Here is a 19,431-nt window from a genome sequence, read left to right on the forward strand (position 1 = left end):
TGTAGTATAATTGTATTTAATACAGTTATTACATATAGTTATAGAGATATAGATTAGATATAGATTTCCTAATACTGTAAAATTACCTTGTATTGGTTTTTATGTCTGTCTTAACATTTAGAATTTATTTTATTAGTGTTTTTATTTTATTTTCTTTATTAGATGTTCTTGTCATTTATTTAATTTTTTTCAAAAGGCCACTTCTTGGATTTGTTCATCAGTAATGCTGTTTTTTTCCTTTGTCCTTTTTTTTAATATCATTAATATCTTTCCTGTTTTCCTTAGGATCACTCTTTGTGCTTTTATGAATCTTGCTAGTTGAATCATGGTTCATTTATTTTTCCTTTTACATTAATACAGTTTTTTAAAGATGCTCACATACGTCTGAACACACTTTTGGCTGTGATTATTTTCTGATGATGTTTTGGCTTCCTCTTTGGTAGAATGACAACTGAAAATAGTACTTTTTAGTGTTTAACAGATTTTGTCTCTTGAGATGTATTATTGACTTTTATTTTTCTACTGTATTGTGGCCAGGTAATAAGGTCAGATAATCAACCACACTGATGGTGTGTGAGGTATTGGTTTTCGTTAGGGCAATTGTTGAGATTTCCTTTTGACCCAATATATCTTCAACTTTTCTTTAAAAATTCTTTAATTGATCCATGAATCCTTAAGAAAAGCAAGTACTCTTTGTAGGGAATATATTTTAATATTACTAAATTATACCTATTATGTAAACAAATCCTCCATATCCTTTCTCCTGATATAAATAGATTGTTATCTGAACACTAGTGTGATTCCCTCAGTGTTTTTTTCTTAAAGTCTTTGATCCTTACATTTTGATGCACAAATTTCATGATGTTAAATACTTATCATAGACAGTATCTTATTTTTCAGCTAAATTCTACTTCTTTGTCCTTTTTAGTGGTTTTTTTTTGTCTCAGATGTCATATTTTTTGCAACCGATTTTGCCATTCATACATTTTTGTGTGTTTCATGGAAAAATCTATGCACATTCTTTAATTTTTAGTTTACATATTTCACGGTTTTAGGTTAAACAGTTCATTTTAAAATAATTTTGGTAACTAAAATATCCATTTTAAAAAATAAAGCTAATAGTTAAAAATAAGTATATCTTATCATAAGGGAGTCATCCCCTTTGACTCCCTGTTATATACTTATTGCTCGTATCTATGCTCTTTCTCAATCTTGAATACCATAATCGGAATGCATGCAACAGACTTTTAATTTATTTCTTTGCATTAGTTTTCTTTTCAGAAGAATTGTGTTAAAGTAATAAGTCCAACTCTGTTTAATTTATTTTAGAGCTATCGCTAGTCTATGGTAACAACTACACATTGTAAGGTTTTTAGTTTAGACTTACTTATTCATCAGCGGAAATAGATCTTTAAATTATTTGTTTGTTTTACTTTGGTTTTCAGAGTGTGCGTTTTTAGAGAGGTGGGTTAGTGTGCTTTCTTAGTCCTGCAGATGTGTGTCTTCTGAATTTACTCATAAAGGACAAGGAGCTTAGTATCAAATTCTTGGGTCCGTTTCCTTTCAAGAGCTTTAACTGTTCTTTCGTTGTTTGCTGAAATTAGCTTTGCAGAGGACGTCTTAAGACAAATCTTGTTTTGTTTTGTTTAAATCCTGAAGAGCAGCTTTTAGGATATTTTTTCTTTGTATTTGTAAGGAAAATATATGGATTTAAGGATGAGTGAAGGGGATGGAACTCTTAATATTTCCTGAAACTTACTGAGTCCTTTCAATCTACTTTGGACATTTTTAATCTAATATAATTTTGATTACTGGCAAAATCTAGCATGAGACTGCAGAGCTTGGGCCCTCGAGTCTGAGAGACCTAGCTTCACAGTCCAGTTCTGGTTCTCACTGTTATGTGACTTTGGGAAAGATATTTAACTTTCCTAAGCTTTAGTTTCTACATCTGGGAAAGGGAAATAATAATGTCTATCTCATGGTTTGTTTTGTGTGTATTAAGTGAAGTTATGTATATATTTATGTATGTAGGGTACCCAGTAGAGAACCTGGTGAGTAAATAGTAAAGATGTTATAAATGGTAGTCCTCATAGGAAGACACAGCTAGTATCCTGAAGTGGGTTTCTGTTTTCTGTCCTCCAAACCTATCATCATGTCTTTTCTTGTCAACTCTTCATTATTTTCCTAAACAATATGCAGGAAGTTCTTACACCTTCCACATCATTAACTCAATTTTCCACAATATTCAAATCTTTATCAGTTTACTTTGTCCAAAGCAAACTTTGCTTTTGCTAAGGACTCTATAGTCCTGTCTTTCTCTCACTTGTATTTTGAAATCTCAGTTTGTTTATTTATTGATTTATTTCTTTTTTCTGCACCATGTTTTCCATAGATTCCACATTATTGTTGTTTTTGTTCTCTACTGGCCTCTCTTTTTCTCTCTCTTGCCTTCTTTCTCCTGTCCCTTGTACTCTCCTCTTATGTTTCTTTTCCCTTCTTCCTTCCTTTTTGCCTTTACTTTCATTCTTTTTTATTTTTGTTCATTCTCAATGAGAAACTTTGGCTTCATAAACAGTTTGATACTGTTCCTGCTCCACTTAGCATCCAAGCACAGACCTACTCAGATCTGCCTTTGAAGGAGGTGGGATGATGGGCAAAACCCCCAGTCGATACCAAGATCTTAGAAAAGATCCCTCCAAAGTGAGTATGTTGGATGAGGACACGATCATTTCCTAACCTACCACCAAAACCAAACCTTGCCAGGCAATTCCTACAAGTATGGCTAACCTGATGCTCCCCTGTGGCCTCTCTAGCACAAGATGGTGGTGAAGGTCAGAGCTAGGGCTCTGGAGTCAGACTGCCCATGGCCAATTTCAGCTCTTGCTCAGCTTGTGACCCTGAGCAAGCTCATTAACCCTTCTGTGCTTTGGTGGTCCTATTTTGATAGTAAAAGAAATAATAGTATCTGTTTCACAGGATTGTCATGAGAAATCAATGAAATATTGAAATAATGAATATCAGAGTACTTTTCACAGTGTGCAGCACACAGTGAACCCTCACTAAGTGCTATCTAATACTCTGTACTTTTAGAGATAATGTCTTTTAGGGATTGTGTTCAGTAGCAAGAAAGTGTAACTGGTACAACAGGAAATCCACATGTCAAGATGTTGGTTCAGAAGCTCAAAGTTAGCAAGTTCAAAATCCACGTTACTCTCTTGATCTTTTCTTAATGGCTGCTGCAGTTCCAGCCCTCATATCCATTTAGGTAAAAGGAGGAAGGAAAGAATGAAGGATGATTAGTCAATGCCTATAGCAGGAAAGCAAAGGCTGTCTCAAATATGCCCAGAAGTGTCCCACTTATGTTTTATTAGTCAGAACTCTGTCTCTTATGTACCCCTCACGATCAGGAAGTGTGGGAAAATGTGATTTTGATGTCCCCACATATATAGTAGGAGAGACAATGAGAAGTAAAGTTGGAATGTATCCCCTATTTCCTGCCATTGCCTCTGGGAGTTGAGACTCTGAAAACAGAACAGGAGAGATATCAGAGTTAATACTGGACTGTCTTGAAAATAAAAAAGGAGTACATGTCCAGTAGAGAATTACGTGCCTGCATTTTAGCCCATGAATATCTTGGATCTTTAATTCTGGAGAGAGGGAAATAAGGCTGAGGTTTTGGGGGTTTTTGTTACTTTCCACCCCCTCTTCTTTCCTTTAGGTGACAAGCCAGCTTTGTTTTCTTAATGTAAAGTAAAAATTAATTTTCTCATTCCAGTCATATCAGCCATAGGGTTATTTGAAATACCTACAAAATTTTTGTAATAGATTTCTATTCATCTTAGTCAATCTTTTCCTTAGCGTGTATGTTTATGTGTAATTGTTTGAAAATAATCTTTGTTCCTTATTGATATCTAATTATTAGAAAGACTGCTAGGAGTTGACATAACAAACCAGGAGTTTCTAAAATAAACAGAATAATATTTACTTAAAATACTAGAATCCAAATGCTTAGTCATTTTCATTAAAGTTTAAAATAAAAATTGAACACTGAAAATCCTTGCTTAAAAAACATACTTTGATAAGCATGTAGAAATCATTTTAAGTGTTTATATGTAACTATAAAAAAGAAAAATGCTGTAAAGTAATTTAGAATAATAATAATGAGATGCAAGCAACAATTTTTGCTGCCTATCCAAGGGTGCAACTGTCTGCTTTTGAGGTGAAAACTATGCAAATCCCTGAACTGTGTAGAAGAGTTTCAAAAACATTTCCGTCTGGCAGTTCACTGAAGCAAATAAGTATGCTCGAAGTCCTCATTCTAATATTTGGTGCTATAAAGAACTCCAATATCAAACCAAAGAACATTTCGCCAGCCTCTACATCACATCAATGACCAGCCATGGAGATCTGCCCACAAATAGAGAGGATTTGTTATAATGGGTAGAGACAGTTTCTTTCTCAGCCAGTCAGCTTTCCTCCTACTCCACTCGTTCTTTAAATCCAATCTTTTTGATAGATCTTAGTAGCATTATTGTTTCACTAAACAAAAATATACCAACGTGTTGAAAATGCCATTTTGTTCATCTGTTACAGAAACTAAACAACATACTATTAAAATTTAGGAGCATAGAAGAAAACTTAGCTTAATTAAATAGAGATTCGTCAAAGGCTAGTATAAATTCAGAAAGTGGTAGAATTCCGAGATAATAGGTTGTTCGTCTCAATAAATCATAATGACTGTTGTCTTTGGGAGCCTATGATGTGCCAAGCACTTTATATCCATTATCTGAAATTCTTGCAACCACCACACAGAGTAAGTCTCCACATTTTAGCTGAGAAAGCTGAATCACAGGGAGGTTCAGTAAATTGCCCAGTGTTACAGAACTGTTAGGCAGCCGGTCATAATTTACCTCAAGTCTTCCTGACTACCACGTTTCCCCGAAAATAAGACCTAGCCAGACCATCAGCTCTAATGCATCTTTTGGAATAAAAATTAATATTAGACATGATCTTATTGTAATATAATATAATGTAATATAATACAATATAATATCTGGTCTTATTTTAATATAAGACAAGGTATAATATAATATAATATAATGTAATGTAATATAATGTAATATAATATAATACCGAGTCTTATATAAGACCATGTCATATACAATATAATACCCAGTATAACATAATATAATATAATATAATATAATATAATATAATATAATATAATATAATAATGGGGCTTATGTAATATAAGACTGGGTCTTTTACTAATTTTTGCTCTGAAAGATGCATAAGAGATGATGGTCCGGCTAGGTCTTATTTTCAGGGAAACACGATAACACATAATTTACACCATTCTTGTGTGATTAGAGGCTATGTTTATTATTGTTTTAAGAACAAATTTAAATTAAAAATGGAAATAATGGAGGTGACAATGTCTTCTTGCAGGATTCGGTCAGTTAGTTCAAAATTGCGTATTTATTCATGCCAAGTGCTGGACAGCCTACAAAAAATTAGCAGAGAAAGGAGCAATGTCCTCCATCTTCTTTCCTGGGCTTGCATTTCTCAGCTTGACTGGGATAAGCTTACAAAGGAAGCTCTCAGATTGTCACATTTTGTCTGCTTCAAAAGATGGCAAAGTTTGGGTGTGGGGAGGGAAAATGAGGGTCAGATTTAGATTCTAGGATGTGGATTGCATAAAGAGAGACAAGCTTTTAGAGTGGCCAGAATTTATGGTCTCAGGGTAATACTGTTGGAGGGAATTGAGTGCACAGAATAGCTGGTGGAAATTTTAATTATTGTGAATTGCTGTCAGAGCATGTGGTCTCAAGTTAGTGTACTTCTGTCTGACCATTCATCAGATTTGATTCCAAAAGAGTTTATGTGGCAAAGTGTTTCAAGGAAATAATTATTGAGCTTGCAAACAAAATATTACTTCTTTATAAGGCTGTTAAAACTTAATTGATGTCTTTTAGGTGTAATGACAAACCCTGCAGAGAAGCCAGGGTTTATAAAGGAAAGAAGGCACTTCAATATAAATGACAGAATTTTTCTTTGCAAATTAGGGGCTATCTTCTCTTAAGTCTGTTTAAGAAACCAAATTTCTGTACCTTTGGTTTATGTTAAATTCAGGGTATCGGTGATTGTTTTCCCAAGGGAGTGTAATGAAAATCTGATTGTGCGTGGTCCTGAACCAATTTTTCTCTTTTATTTTATCTTCTCTGCTTTGGTTCAGGTGTGGATGGATGCTAGGTATCCAGGTGATACCAATACAAGTCACATTTCTAAATCTGGAGGTATTAACTCTGTTTTCTGGAACTTTTGAATTTTAGGCCTGGAACTTTGGAATTAATGTAGAACACAAAACTAAATGAACACACTCCCATTAATAATATACTCTTGCTCGCAGTAGGGCTGACACTCTGATAGTCCTTTTGAGGTCTTCATTAATTGCCAAAAAGAAGATTGGTTTCCTTTGTTGGATGGTTGTTATTTTATTCCTGAATCATCATTGGTATGCACTGGCTGCAGTCAGAATAATGTGTTTACCAATCTCAGCAGGCTTTAAACACTTTCTGCCTCATCTTTGTTGTTCCAGCTCATAACCAGTTCTTTTCCCATAAACATTGACTTATTTAACATTTGTACAATGATAATAATTTTCTGGCTGCTTGTTCTCATTTCTGTTTTATACAGTTCTTTAGAAACATACAAGGTGTGATCAAACAATATGGTGAATGTTTAAATAAAAAAATTATTACAGTAAAAGACACATTGCTATTAATCCCCATCAGTGTGTCTTACAGTAAAAGACATATTGCTATTCTTGCTTTGAACACACTTATCCCATTGTTCGTTCCACTTTCTGAAGCAGTTCTGGAAGTCCTCTTTCATGAGTGTCTTTAGTTGTGCTGTCGTGGCTGCCTCAATGTCCTGAATCATTTTAACTTTGGGGAAGAGGCAGAAGTCGCACAGTGCCAGATCCAGTGAATAAGGACACACCATAATGCTTTTATTTGGCGTGATGTGTGACACAGAGTGTCACAAAAAGTGGTGTGTGACACGGAGTGTTGTCATGATGGAGGATGATTTATGGCACTCTTTAAAACACACCTTCTCTCAACCTAGCTCACACCGATTGACTGCACCAAACAAATCGAAACTTGTCACACACTTACTAAAGTTCCAGGCATCACTTCCCATATTGAAGATCCATGCCTTTCTGTCGGATGGCACTCAGCAGCAGCATTCACCGTATTTTGTGATCACACCGTGGAAAGGCTTCATATCACACGTCACTTCTAGTATATGGCAATTTCTGTCAAAAACATTACAGTGTGTCCTCATCCACCTTATTCATTGGATCTGGCACCGTAAGTCTTCTGGCTCTTCCCCAAAGTCAAAATGACCATGTAAGGTAAACGTCTTGAATCGATTCAGGACATTGAGGCAGCCACAACAGCACAACTAAAGGCACTCAAATAGAGGACTTCCAGAACTGCGCCAGAAAGTGGCAAGAACAACCGGATAAGTGTATTCGAAGTGAGGAGGGTGTATATTGAGAGGGATATATCTTTTACTGTAATAATTTTTTTTTAATTTAAATATTCACCATATTTTTTTTTATCACACCTCATAAAAGGAGACTGGTTTTGTTGTCAATTTCTTGTTTAATATTTAAAGTTGGATTATTTGACTGATTCCTGGTTCATCATGCAATTTCCTGGTGGGTTTGGTCCACATAATTGTTCAACATCACATTAGATGGAGTCACTCGTATATTTAAAGAACATTGTCTTGTTTAGGAAACAGTTTTCATTATTGGGATTTCCTGTTGCTCCTGTTGTTTATAAATTCTCTTTCTGTACTAAGATGTGTATGTGTTATCCTTTTTCTCAGTTTCCCCTTAAATGGTTATGATGATAAATCTATCTGAGCGTTGGGGAGAAGGTTAGTTCTTTTTTCATTTAATAAATGCAGGTGAGTGAGTCACTCAAGATTCAAAATTAGTCCTTAGGACCACAAAATACAGATTTATTTTAAACACATGTGCAGAATTATCTGGGAAAAACTCTTGAGGAGAGAATTTTTTTTAAATTTAAGCACAAGAAGTTGCACATAGAGGCCCAACAAGAAGCACTACACAAAATTTTTCTCTTGGGATATGTTCTACTTCTTCTAAACCTACTGTTGGGCCCATGAAATACAGTGCACTGCTGAGAACAAAAATGTAATACCAACACCAGGTAGTGATAGTGTCATTAATTATCCTGTTTTTGCAGCTGGAAACTAGAAATGTTTGGGATGAGGTTCAGCTGGGATTCCCTGACTGAGAACCTAACCAGGCTGTAAACCCCATCAAAGTGTGAGCATGTCAGGCAATGTGACAAGTTCATAAAAATAGTGTGAAGAAAACAATTGAATAATGTTATGACATTATATAACTATGAAATATTATATTATAAACATAATATAATTTCCCTAGTTTTATATCTTTCTGTTTATCTTTGATAGAGTGTGCCCATGTTAGGCTTCTGGAATCTTAAAATGAAATTAAGACTCAAGAATCTCCTGTGCTGTGGTAAATAAATATGAGCCACCTGTGTTGAGAGAGACAGTGACGATACAAAAATTGTGTCACCATGAGGACATGATATGACACACCTGACTTCCTGATCCACTTGTCAAAGAATCACCTGACAAACCACTGTGTGTATATCCATTTTTACCTTTGTGGGTCTATCTGGAATTGGTGTTAATTAGTGATTAATAGCACACATTCTGCAGCCAAGTGCAGCCATTTGAATTATAGCTCTACCTCTAACTACCTGTATGTACTTGAGTTACTGTGTGTAACTCAACACCTCAATTATGTTATCTATGAAATGGGAGTAAAAATATTACCTATGCCGTACAATTTTTCAGATTACACAATAATCATGTATATATAATGTGCAGTGCTTGACCCTGGCCAACTGCTTACTAAATGTTGGTTATTATTACAAGGCTATTAAAGGATGCAAAATTTCCTAACAGGAAAAGATTACATATACAGGACTCACCAGAAAATCATGTATATTTTATTGCCTTAGAAAGTCGTACATAGCTAGCCACATTTTGCAGGCATTTATAGATGCTACCGTTTTTGTGTATATTGTTATTTAAGGGTAATTGTTAATAATTCCAAGAAGAAACCTGAGAGATATGTGGCATAACTGCGTGTGGTGTATTATGGGGCAATGGTCACCAGGCTCAGGGTTGAGCAAAGCTAATCTTTTTCTCCAGGTTGGTTAGATTTTCAGCCTCTTGATTATTGCTTGCCCCCAAAGCTGTTGATCCTCAGTCTTCCTGTTCTTAGAGGTGAGAGGGGTCTTGGTTTTCAGGGGCCAGTGAAGTGTCGGTCCGGGGTATTTGGCAGAAGGGGTTATGTTTTAGGGAGTCCTAAAATACCATTGTGAATTGCAGCACTCTAGCACAGGGCACTCAGTCTTCCTTCCTTTGCTTTCACTCTGTACGTGGTTTACCAGAAGTCTAATAGTTTGCCTTCTTCACATTTACATCATCTTTGTCAGGATAAATACCAATAGATCATAAAATATGAATGAGGTGTCCTCACCAATAAAAGTTCTCTCAGGATACTAGCAAATTCACCTATGGCTGTTTCCTGATCTCATTTGTTATCCTCCTTCAGGTAGAAAAACCACTGGTTCAAAATCCACTGGTTTCCCATATTCCCATTTTATTTTGGTGAAAATCAGGAAATTTTGAAATTAAATTATTTCTGAACTTGTACATTATCAAACGTCAGAGTAAAATTATCTGAATGCCTCCTTTCCATGTGTAATTCTAATTTCCTGAAGCTAATTTCTTCCTTCTAATTACAAGCACTCCAAGAAGAACTAGTTTTTGTAACTCAGCATGAGAGCAGCTAACTGATTTTTTCAGGCTGAGTTGAATGCAGGAGGCTTCCCAAATCTACCTGAATACAACTGCTTCAGGTAAAAAATAAATGTTCCCTGTTCTGTTACTATTATTATATTTTCGTGTTAAGGTTCCCAATAGTCAAAACCTTGCCCTTGATATTTCTGAAGAAATCTTGCCCCCGCATGATAGGTAACATGGGAAACTTGTTTCTCTTCTTTTTTCTTTTCCCCAAAGGGTAAGATTTAAAATATGGAAGTTTTAACTGTGTGTTAAATGTTATTTTTAAATCACTAGCTTGATTTAGAGATATTTATCAAATCCCAGTATACTTTTAGGTATCTTGCCATTTGCTCATGAAAAAACAAACATTTTTCCAGGATTGTGCTTTACCATAAGTACGTGGCTGGATGTCTTTCCAGACTGAGCTGCTGCTGCTGTTGTTGTTGTTGTTGTTGCTGTTGCTTTTGTCCTTCATTCAATAACTACACTGGGAAAGAGAAAGGAGATTAACATCACATCTCAGGCAGAGCTAGAACATCTTATGTTGAGACTAACATTCAGAATTACCCCTTGGCTCATTTCCCTGAATTGAGTCTACTGAATTATTATGTGGATTCAGTATCAGGCAGCAAAGGCCACATCATGCTATTTGTTTTAGAAGCAAAACTTCCCTGCCTCCTGGGATCTATCTCTTTCATCAAAATTTTGTGCCTTATTAGGTTCTATATTGGTTTCTAATGAATGTTGTATCAAAACAAAACAAAAATGATTATGTTTTCATTGTTTTTATATTTAAAAAATTTACGTGGTTGGGTTTTAATTTCCTCAGTGTTAAGTTCTTTTGTTAATGAAACCTTACAAAATAGTCAAGATCCAATCTTGACCCCTCTGAAAACTTTAAAAATGAGAGTAATAACTTCCCTTTCATTTTTAATCTGAGGTCATAACAAATAAGTGTCAGAACTCTATAGTACTATAACTGTCTCCATTTTCAACCACCAAGTAGGATCTACAGCTTGTAATTTTGCAAAACTTTGCTCATAATTTTTTACTATCTACCACTTCTTCATGGCTTAGTATGTGCAGGGAACTAAGTACTTAGTAGAACTTTGATTCATTCAATACAATGAGGTAAAGTAGATATTAGCATCCGTAATTTAAGTGGGGAAACTGATTTTTGAGAACTCAATTTCACATAGGTAGAAAATGAGAGTGCTGGAATCTGATCACTGGGCCCCTTCTTATTAGATGACTATCCATAAAAACATGTATATGGTGATTGCGATGGGGGAAATGTAGTATAAAGTGAAGCAATGTGCAACTCCATCTTTGAAAATTAACTTCAATTAAGATAGGTATCAGGTTCTCTCTCTGCCTAGAAGATGCCAGTGTTGATCCATGAGCATATGTCAGGACATAGAGATGACCACATGGCCCATCACACTTCAAGGAAGGTAGTGAGTCATTGTCTCCCCTCCCCCAAATTTTGACCCATCCTTTGCAAATACCCTTCTAAAATTAATGTGGCAAACAAGAAAAGAAAATCACTACACAAGCTGTGTGGTAATTGCCATTTCTTCATTAAGAAAAAGATTGTCACACCTCACATTCAAAACTAAATTCAGTAAGTATCCTGATTAGAATTTCATGCATGCACTGATTCAAATGCCTTCCGGTATATGCATATACTTTGAAAAAGAACAAAAGTCTGTGTATATGTATTTGAATTTGTTTTCTGTTTTGATTAACATTGCAGTTCTCCGGTGAAAGTATCGCCTGTTCAATAGTTTCTTTGTGCTCTTCAGAGCTAACAACCGCAAGAAATAGATTCCCAATAATTTAAAATAATAACTATTTATTGCAAATCAAGAATACTCCCATAGCTGTGTTTGCCTTGGAGCCCAGCTTTGGGCCCTGTACAATATTCTCTTCTTTTATGAAACTTAAAATAGGGATTCAATTTTAGTTGAGACTTTTTCCATATACTCCACACACATGTAGAATGTTAAACATTACTAAGTTCTTTGTTAAATTACAAATCAATTGCCTGTCCATACAGCTGAACAAGGAATGTTCCAGAGGACTTCAGTTTTGACTTTAGCTTATTGTAATTTTCTGAGGATGATGCAAGCTCTTCTTACACAAAGGGCCCAAATTGGGAGCCATTTTCTTGAGGAAACTGGAAACCCTCACCCTTTTAAAGCCTAAATTACACTGACTAATATCATATTAATTCTTAAAGTTAAGGTTACATTTTCTGCCTTCCTCAGACTAATGTCACTTCTCCATGTTGAGAACAAGAGCGGCATTTGGCATTTGTTTATCTCAAACCCAAATCGCTGACCCTTTGTTTTTAGTACTTTGCCATTTTGCTTTCGCTTTTTTAATTTGCTTGTGACTCTCTGCTTCCCCCATCTTTTTTTTTTTTGGTACAATGATTCTTACCTTGTCTTTCCCCAGTCCGTTTCTGACCTGGAGAGACGTGCAGCATGTTATTGTCAGGACTTCCCGTGCAGGACATTTGAACGCTAATGACTGGAAAACCAATGCTGCTGGTTTTAAGGGTGAGAACTTCTTTCATATTCTGTCACAGGCAAAATATTTTTATTTTTTCCCCCCATTTTAAATGGAGAGCAGGAAATCGAACCTCTCAAAAGAAACTTTAAATTTTGTGCTGTCATACAAAGCACTTGATCTTTTAGTAAATAAAAGGCAGATTCTTTTTTTTTAAAATTAAAGCAATACATATAAGGCAGATTTCCTTGGCTTCCCACAGCGTGTCAATTTCTTAAAAGACAACCGACTTCCAACTATAGTTGACCTATGGGGCTCCTAATTAGTTTATTTGCTGCCATTGATTATCTGAGTGCTATTTGTAACAATGTATTTAAAATTTTCTCATCTTCTATAGTGATTATTTTTACTTAAATAATACCTGTTTATTGTTTACTTGAGTGTATCACTGTTAGTTTCCAGGCCATGCTTTCTATACATTTTGGTTTTGTTTTTTTTTAACTTCCACAAACAGAAAAACAGGCATACTTTTAAGACATTACTTTATATAAATTAAAAGTTCTTATGAAGCTTTATAATGTGCAGTCTTTAAAATTGTGCATAATATTTAACTGCTGACTGTTTTCCCCATGATTGATAGAGATTATGGTTTCCTCAGACTGTCTAACTGTAGCCATTTTGTTTGTTGTCATTCATAATATATGTTATAATAAAAAGAAAATAATTATATAAAACAGATGTCCTAAAGTTTAGTATATTTACTCAGGTTTCAGATGATCTAAATTTTTATCCATTAATTTAAGTTACAACAAAAATTCCCTTCTGTCTTATCTGCAGACTTAAATTTACTCCCAAATAATCTTAGTATCATTACATATTCCTATGAATGAAAAATGACGTCTCATAGCATAGAGAATATCTATTTGAAAATTAAGGTTCTGGTCTTCAGATCATTGGTTAGATGACGAATAATCCTGGGCAAATCATTTAATTTTTCTGGGCCTCAACTTAAACGTTTTAGATGCTGAATATTATCTACACATGATATCTTACATATGATTTTAATATATTTTTAGTGAATTATACTCAATGTGTGCAGATATTCATGCTGGGAATATAAAATGTAATTTAAAAAATTATTTGCAAAAGGCTTATTATAGTCTCATGCTTAGCAAAAACCTATAAATATACCAGGTAACCAACACCATATAAAATAGTTTTTGATTAACATCTTTACCAAAAGACTTCCCCCATTTTTAGAACAAGAATATCCCTCTGCTTTTGAGTATTATCAAATTCCTTTCCATGCTCATAAACTATCTAACACAGCAGTGTTCAATAAACTTTTAATCTGAAGAGTTGTAAATACTTGTCGAGATCACATTTTCTGAAGCCCGAATCAAGACACTAGGTCCCAAAATAGTAATTGTTACATGTGGCACGAAACATATATTTGAAATTTCAGTTGTTCTAGAAAATCCAGGATGTAATTTGCTGTATGTATGTTTCAGTTTGATTAGCTTCCAGGTGCTCCCAACTCCCACTATATAAATCCATGAGGCTGGAGGGTGGGGCTTGGGGGAAAGAAGGGACCAAAACATAACCTTAGCTGGTTCAACACTGCAGTGAACTTCGTAGCAGAAGGTTCACAGACTAAGTACATTGACCTCCATGAAGCTGAGGAATCAACTTTAGTCCAAATAAAAGTCTTAGTTTTACTTACTCCTTTTTGGCAACTTAGAAAGAGCAAATGGTTCTAATAAAAAACACAGCTCTTCTGAAAACCTCTGTTGGTTTTGGAGAGGGGGAAATAGAGGATTTAGACTAAGTCGCCAGATCCAAACCTGATTTTGAAGGGGGCTGCACACTGCTTCTGGCAAGGAGGAAAGAGCATTTTACTATTGCACGTGGCAATATTTAGTATAATATTTCACTCTTCTCTTAGATTGCTGCCAAGAGTAACAATTAAAGTTCCCTTTTTCATAGATGAATTACCCTGAACAGTTTGGACTCCCAGTGGAATTGTTTTGTAATTTTGTTGATGGCAAGCCCCATATTTTATCTAAACATGATCATAATAAGAAGAATTTTTTTAAAAAAATGAAAATTTCTTTCCTACTCTAAGCATTACCATTCCCTCCCCAGTGTCCTACAAATAAAAGTGATTAAGGCAAAAGCTAGCAGTAGAAGCATCGTGCTTTGGGGAAGAAGAGAATGCAGGTCAGTGGGACTGGAGAAAGATGGGCTTTTTATGAAAGAAGAACTGAACGAACAAAAAATAGTGAATTCTTGGAAGAGGTTCATGCAATGATTGCTCAGCAAGAGCCCATATTTTAAATTAGGGCAACTGGCTTTTGCAGGCCTTCCTTAGCAGGAACACATGGCCAAACATTTCTCCTTAGACAGAAGAAAACAGAAGTTGCCTGCAAACAGAAGCATGTGGCCGCGGCTGCTCACCCTCTTCCCATGCAACTTGGTTCTAATGCTGAGTGGAATGAATGAATGAAATGGATTTGAAAATACTTGTGCTTCCCTGGGCTTGTTTTTCATCCTAATGTTGAGCAATTTAACTTGTTTGAAGAGTGTTTTATTTAAAAAAAAAAAAAAAGAAAAGAAAAAGAAAAAAAAAAGAAAAGAAAAGAATTTCCCAAATTGCTTGGTAGGTACTCTTCTGTAATGGGAATGTCAGTGTCCTCATCAGGATTTCCTTCTCATCAGGTAAAGCAGAAGCAGCTCAGAGTAGCAACCAGTCAGGTTTGGGGTCTCGCCATCCATTGACTTAAGAGCCTTAAGTTCAGAGAAGCTAACTAATATCCTAAAGAACAATCTCTCACCAAATCCTGCCAAGTCCATTTCACACAAAGTTCTTAACATTTCTTCAGACATACCCGTATTCAGTACATCCTAGTCAGAGAACACAGCCAGAGGATCTAGAGCAGGGCTGTCCAAACTGCAGCCTGCGGGCCAACGGCGGCCCGCAATCCATTGTTAATTGGCCCACAGCAAATTTGAAAAATGCATTTAGTTTACTTAAATAAACCAGGTGAGGCAATACGTACTTCACCTCGAGTAAGTGGCCCGGCTGTTTGTGTATTTTACCGCACATGGCCCTTGGTGAAAACTGTTGAAAAAAGTTTGGACCCCCTGATCTAAACTGATGTGAGTCTCTCCTCAAGGCAGACTTGCTCCACTCTTACCCACATGTGTTATGGACCTGGGAAATGGAAGAGATTCCCTCCAGAAGCAGCTACTGGCTTCCTGTTGACGAGCATGGACAGGTTCCCATTCAGGGTAGGAGGTTGGGGCCTTGAAAAAGTGAGGAGTGTGTCTCTCTGAAGATTCATCTACGTCTTTCTCTAAGCATGGGATTACCCGGAGTTGCATATGATGAGCTGGGTACGGAGAACTTCCTTCTGCTTTCTCTGTGCTCTTGTTATAGTAGCACTCTATAAATGATCCTGTAGTGAGATTAGTTCACAGTGAAGGGAGCCCCAAAGATGAAAGCCACTCATCAACATTTTTGTGCTAATGGTACCTTAATTTTTAACAATTTTAATTGAACTAAGATCATTCTATCCTGCTGCTTCTTAAATGATAATAATCATCTGTTATAGTTAAGATGTCATTTGAAGATTTGTTTTTCAAAATAAACATAGACCAATGAATACATACCCATGGAAACTGACTAAACATTGTTCATGTTGTAAATAATCCTAGCTAAATTTCAGACATCTTTTGACTTTAAAACTTCCTCCAGAGATAATTTCTTTAAAAATAAATGGAGTAAATATCACCCACCTGTCAAAGAATCTAATTGAGATTAAGTATGAGAATAAGAAAGTATTTGTATGAGACCAAATGAACAGAAGTGATAGTCGCCACTAGAGAACTAAAATGCAAATTCCAATATTTTGCTACTGACCAACATCTGCAATGCCAGGAGATGACTTTGGCATTAAGTTGTTTGGTGTGTTTTTTGAGGTTTTTTGTTTTTGTTTTTTTTTCAGTATTATTTCTTTCTCTCTTGATCTTTTTCCTTTCTTCTTATGAAAACTTTGTTTATTTCTGTTCTCTTTTTTGAATATTCCCTTGTGCTCCTTAAAATGTAAAAATTAGCTGTAGAATCAAGGAATTTTATCATCTGGGTGGTTTTCTTTGTGGAATTTATGTGGTGTCTTCATTTACTCACAAATATTTTCTGAGCACCTTCCGCATGCCAACCGAACACATGTTGAAATGCACCCAAAAAGTGGAAGGAAATGTCAGAGGCCCCATTGTATTGCCTGATCTGATCTGGCCATGGTATGATTGACATACAGAAACCGAAATTTACACATTTACACTGCATCTTTATTTCCCCTTCAGTCAAGCCCAAATGATCTGCCAAATCATGTTAAGTGTCACTGATAGTTTTCTCATCATGTAAAATGCAGCCTAACCACAGAAGGCATCTAACGTAGAGACTATTGTGGCGTTGTAATGTGCATTTTGACCAGCTCTGTTTGTGTATATTGGATATGTGGACCATAGAGCCATGCTGAGGACTTTCATTCTGCATTATTCTGGAATCCATGGCTGGTATCATTTCAGGAAGAATTTAGCTCTTTGTTGTAATATCCTCCCTTCTTTCTACGGCTTTAATCGGAGGCACCTGTCAATCCACCACCCCTGCCTCCCCCAAGTGCCTGGGCTGTGTGGGCTGACTTTTTCCCCCAAGTCCTTATCTCTGGTTTAACAGGTACAGTTATAATTATAATTTAATGCATGCCACATCGGTGCTTTAGATTTTTTTTTTCAAAGTGTCTGTGTTTGGATTATATGACTGTATACAGTTAAACTCTCTTAAATCTAGGAACAGGAATAGACATCAGATAATAAATTAGGACCTTCTGTCATCTTTACTAGGCGAAAGAATGAAAAAAATGTCATTGAAAATCAAAAATGACAACTAAGTGAGCGAGGTTACCACGCCTTCCATTTCACTGCCCTCCCAGACTATGTAAGTCTCTTTTTTTCTACCAGCATGTTGCTGAAACCTTCCCATCCCCACTGACTCTTTCTTTGACCACAACTAAACTACTACATTTTTTGTTTTTTTAATTTCTAACTGGTTTCCCACCATGGGGAAAACAATTGACAGTCTAACATGACTTCTTAGCCTCCAAGGTCTTAACTTTTAATAACCTTTATTACTTTTAATTGCCATCATTTTATTTCCACTGGTAGGGCTGGTAATTTTAAGATGTTCCAATATATTTTTAATACCTACTTGTCTTGCTTTCAGTATGTAACATTTATTAAAAGAATTAGAAGTGCTGAAACCATTAAAGCATGCCATGTGTTGAACAGAAATTAAAGGTTTTGAAATGTGGTTGGGTTTTTTTGTTGGTTGGTTGGTTGGTTGGTTGGTTGGTTGGTTTTTGTTTGTTTAGAGTTTTTTGAGGGTATAAAGTGATATCTGATGTGTTACTATTTGAAAGGGTAAAGCTGTATTTTACTTTATTATTTCACAGTACAAATAATATTTCGTCTATGCTACCTTACATGCTGATGTGATGTTGGTAGCTATGTTAAAGCTACATAAGGCACCTTAATTGGTAATCTGCCCACCATGTTTTTGAAGAAAGGTCAAAGTGAAATATTATTCATCTAGTCAGTGTCAGAGGTGATACAGAATTAGATGTTTCACTCCAGTCCTGATCTCATTTGCAGAAATAAGGCACTTAGTTTTTCTCTTGTATAACGTAAAGAAAAAGAGGAATGAAAGCATTTGATTCTACCTAAATCTGCTCACTGGAAATGCTACCTGATTTTCCTTCAATATTTTATGTTTTATACCCTTGTGCTTTATGAACTCATAGTCATTAAATCTGTATTAACTTAAAACCTTTTATTTTGTATGTATTGATCAGTGTATATATGAGCTTATCTTGCTCAATTACAAAACAGATGTGAATCACACATAGAGATTTTACCTTTATTCTTTTGTCTGGTGGATGATTTACTTAAATATCTACATGGGAACAGTAATATAGAACCCCTGACAGCAAAACGCTTGATCATTGCTTAATCTAATCTTGTATCCAAAATATCCACTTGTCCCATCAGCGTGTTTGACTCATTCCTACAAATACCTGAGGTTTAGAAATATTTTCTACAAATGAAAAATGTTTTCTCCGTGATGGTCTTCAAATGATAGTGTTAGGTTTGTTAGACTTTGGGGTGTTTTGTTTTGTTTGTTGTATTTTTTTTATCCTTAAGTACGTAAGTTTATACATAAGCTTGTGTATGGTTTCACACTTAAAATCCATCTTCAAAATAGAATTAAAACATTTTTGCACTATCTGACTATTATCTGTATACCAGATATAATTAGCTAATGAAGAGTATTATGTTTGAGTAGTTTTGTGGTTTTGCCCCAGTCTTAAGAACCTCAAAATTCTAGTAGAGAGTCTGTTGTTGATATTTCCTTTGGCCTTTGAGGAAGCCAATTAAAGTTTTTATATCTTGGTGTTCTTTTTTAGAATGTGGGTAGCTAATACCAAACACAATGAGAAAGCTGAGTTGAATGAAAAGTGCTTTGAAAATGGAAAACACCAAACATAAAAAGAATCTTAAAAGTATGTTTTCATAAACCATAGCTTCTACTCCCAGAAATGAGGATAAAGCTGTGGAACTATGTTGTGAATTAGAATGCTGTGTTTGGGGGTTGAAATTAATTAAATTACCTTGAGTGCACTAGAGAAAATTTATTAAGGATTTTGTAACAAAATTATCACTAATATGTCTTCATAGTTTTTTCTCTCATAATGTCATATTAGTAATTATAATCATATCTCAAACACAACTATACTTAAATTCTGTTTTGCAAATTAGTTTTAACATATAAATGTCACCTTGAATTCAGCCTACGAAGTCTTAAAGTTGTAATTAATTGCCTCAAAATAGGAACTAATGATAGATATCTGAACTGCTTGTAACCATCAACATCTT

At 35.3% G+C, this 19,431-nt stretch overlaps 1 protein-coding gene across 3 annotated transcripts in view; it reads left to right on the forward strand.

The window, feature by feature from the left end:
- The window catches only part of PCSK5 (proprotein convertase subtilisin/kexin type 5), a 405,671-nt gene that overhangs the window by 201,930 nt on the left and 184,310 nt on the right, over positions 1-19,431 (forward strand). For all 3 annotated transcript variants that reach the window (XM_081067383.1, XM_081067381.1, XM_081067382.1), the window contains exon 10: positions 12,385-12,488. In XM_081067383.1, coding sequence (XP_080923509.1) covers positions 12,385-12,488 — 104 coding nt within the window. The remainder of the gene's footprint in view (positions 1-12,384; positions 12,489-19,431) is intronic.

This window comes from Rhinolophus hipposideros (genome assembly GCF_964194185.1).
Source record: "Rhinolophus hipposideros genome assembly, chromosome: 11".
NCBI lineage: Eukaryota > Metazoa > Chordata > Mammalia > Chiroptera > Rhinolophidae > Rhinolophus > Rhinolophus hipposideros.